General features: G+C 58.5%; 1 protein-coding gene across 1 annotated transcript in view; it reads right to left on the bottom strand.

Moving 5' to 3' along the window:
• Positions 1-1290, bottom strand: part of LOC105808114 — a 47062-nt gene extending 45772 nt beyond the window's left edge. Inside the window, exons 1-2 of the mRNA XM_012641676.1 lie at positions 1231-1290; positions 972-1039 (exon numbers count right to left, since the gene is read on the bottom strand). Of these exons, the coding sequence (XP_012497130.1) occupies positions 972-1039; positions 1231-1290 (128 nt within the window). The remainder of the gene's footprint in view (positions 1-971; positions 1040-1230) is intronic.
• Between the last annotated feature and the right edge of the window lie 1457 nt (positions 1291-2747).

Below are 2747 nucleotides of genomic sequence, written 5' to 3'. Positions count from 1 at the left end.
CAGGAGGGAGAGCGAGTCCAAACTGGTCCACTCAGGTGGTGGCCACGGTTGAATCCAGTGCGAGCTGGGCCTGGGGAGGGCAGCAGGCTCAGGTGACCAGGAGGGGGCCTGGTGGGGCTCCGTTTCCTGCAGAACTTTCCACAGACAGGGCGCTGACCCTTCAGAGCAGGCAGAACGGTGGTCAACCCCAGGCCTTTGCCCGGATGTAACCATGTCATCGGTTTGCCTGTCCTTCTGGCACTGGGACGCAGCCACAGACACCTGTGCGTGCTTGTCCAGAGGACAGCGAGGAACACGGAGCACTGCGGGTGCATCCGGATGTTTTCACTCAACGAGTCTTGCAGAGCGTCCGTGGCAGTGAGCGCAGGTCCCGCTCTGTCTCTGCGACCGCTGCATGGTGGGCGGGGGATGCCGGCACCGCAGCCTACGTGGCCAGTCCCTGGCCAGGTCCCCCTGATTCCGGGGAACAGCAGTCTTTCAAGATGAAGCGTAAAGGTGTTCAGTGGGCTGCGAGGCCCCCCGTGTGCTCTCCACCTGTTTCGGGGGTCTCGCCTCCCCTCCGGGCAGCTGCCTTTCCCCAAGCAGCACCTCCGGTCAGACTGGCCCGGCAGGATTTTCCAGCTCCTTTGTGCCTGTCCCTCTCCCGCCCAGAAGTCCCGCTTCTCTTCTCCCGCTGTTCTTGGTGTAGCTTCTTCTAGAGGCGTCTCTTTCCCTGCTCTTCCGTGAAGGCTTCCTGCCTCCCTGGGCTCCCAGCCTGTGTCGGTCTCTCGCGGTGTATCTTGTGTTCCGTGTCTGGGCACGCTCTTGATCACGACCCCTCACGAGGCTGACAGTCCCCATATCTCCAAGCTGAAGCCAGTGCTTGAGGTCAGGGACGTTCCGCTGCCGGTCCCTGAGCGGGAGCTCCTTTCTCTGCAGGCCTCCCTCGCTCCACAGCCAGACCAGTCCGTCCACGGTACTGCTCCGCTCACGAACCGATGATGATGATGATGATGGCGATGTCATCCTCCACGGCTCCGTCACAAGTGGCATCACCAGCCTGCCCCAGACCAAGCAAGGAGAGTGTCTTGTACGGTGATTGCTGCTTCAGGCCCACACAGCCCTGCCTTCTCCATCCCTCCTCTCCCAGGGGAGCCCTCCCAGCCCCCCAACTGCCCATGGGCCCGTGTTAGTGACACGTCAGTCCCAGAGTCTCAGTGGCACAACCCAGCAGGGGCTTTCCTCACTCACGTCACACCCGGCGGGATCAGAATGGTCTCCTGGCAGTTCCTCCCCCAGCAGCTCGGCCATCCCCGGGTGGTCCCTGGCAGCAGTGTGCCCACTGCCAGCCGCCCCCCCAGGGCCAGCCCAGCACTCCTCCTCCCCAGCCCTCTCCCCACCCCTGCCCCTACTCGTCACAGGGCCCCAGCGTCACTGGAAAAGAGGCTGGGAGTGCGGGCGCCACAGGACACTTGAAGAGCAGGGTTGTCTCTGCCGTGGGGTCATGGGGCTGCTGTGACAAACCCGGGCCTTTAAGGAAAGGAGGCAGCAAGAAGCGAGAAAAGGCAGAAAGCGCCTTGAGAAGTTGGTCCAGGGGAGAGACTTCCACAGGAGCCCGGGACGGGGCCTCTGCCCCGATGCTGTCTGGGAACCGTGACTGGGTGGCTCTGCCTAAACTTCTGCCAATGACAGAGGCATTTGGCTTCATGATTGTTCTTTTTGAAAATTGCAGGTACTCTGAGAAGTCTAAGTGGTGTCCCCTCTCTCTCTCTCTTTCTTTCTCTCTCTCTCTCTCTCCCCTCTCTCGATTAATTCAAACAGATTTCCCCACAAGCCCTGGAGGAGGTCAGTGAGAGCTGAGGCCCTTTGTTCGCAGAGAATAAAGAGGAACCCGGAGCCCGGCCCACTTCAGAACATGGGTGCGCTGGGTGCAGCCACTGAGAGGGGCCTGGGTGCCAGGAGGGAGGGCAGCAGCAGAGTGGGAGCAGCAGGACATCCCTCTGCATGCAGTGACCTCAGCCAGCTCTGGAGACGGGCAACCCCCCTCCGCCCCCTGTCACTTGGTCCTCACCCCTGCCTCCTGGCCCCGCACCTGGGGCACAGAGTTCAGGCTGGCTTCAAAGGCAGACGGACATCCCTTAGACAAACGTGGCGGACTTAATACTTAATTAGATTAGCATAATTTAACTACTCTGTGGCTTGTATAGGATTTTCTAACCCTGCCTGGGGATCCAAACGGCAACTTTAACTATTTCTGTAGAAACAAGTAATGTTCTAAGTTCCAAAGACCAGGATTACATTTTTAAAAATAAGATCTATTGCTTTTTTTCATGATTATAAAAGTAACACATATAACAATAAACTTTGAAAAATACAGGAAAATATAAAGAAACGAATTTAAATCATCCGTAGTTTAACTTTAGAAACACAACCCATTCTGTAACCGGAACGGCACGCTGCCAGCCACCAGCCAAAATTCATGTTTTCGGCCCCTGGAGTCCACAGCTGGAACTCATTTCTAGCCTCTGTTGCCGTCGGGTGTGGCCATGGGCCCAGTGCTTGCCGGTGGATTTGAATAGGGATTGCATAACCCTGCCGTGGGCCCAGCCCAAGGAAATCCCCACGCCTGCCCCGCACCCACCCTTGTCCTCCAGCCTCCACCCTTGTCTGGAAGGTGGTCTCCAGAGCAACCTTTGAAGCCACACAGAAGACAGAAGTGGCCCCGTCGGCCTGGGTCCTGGTGCGGCTCTGCGGGGGAGGCCCCGTGC

This window comes from Propithecus coquereli, unplaced genomic scaffold, assembly GCF_000956105.1.
Source record: "Propithecus coquereli isolate 6110/MARCELLA unplaced genomic scaffold, Pcoq_1.0 Scaffold168, whole genome shotgun sequence".
NCBI lineage: Eukaryota > Metazoa > Chordata > Mammalia > Primates > Indriidae > Propithecus > Propithecus coquereli.
The sequence above is the reverse complement of the archived record's forward strand: the minus strand, read 5'-3'. Positions and strand labels throughout refer to the sequence as shown.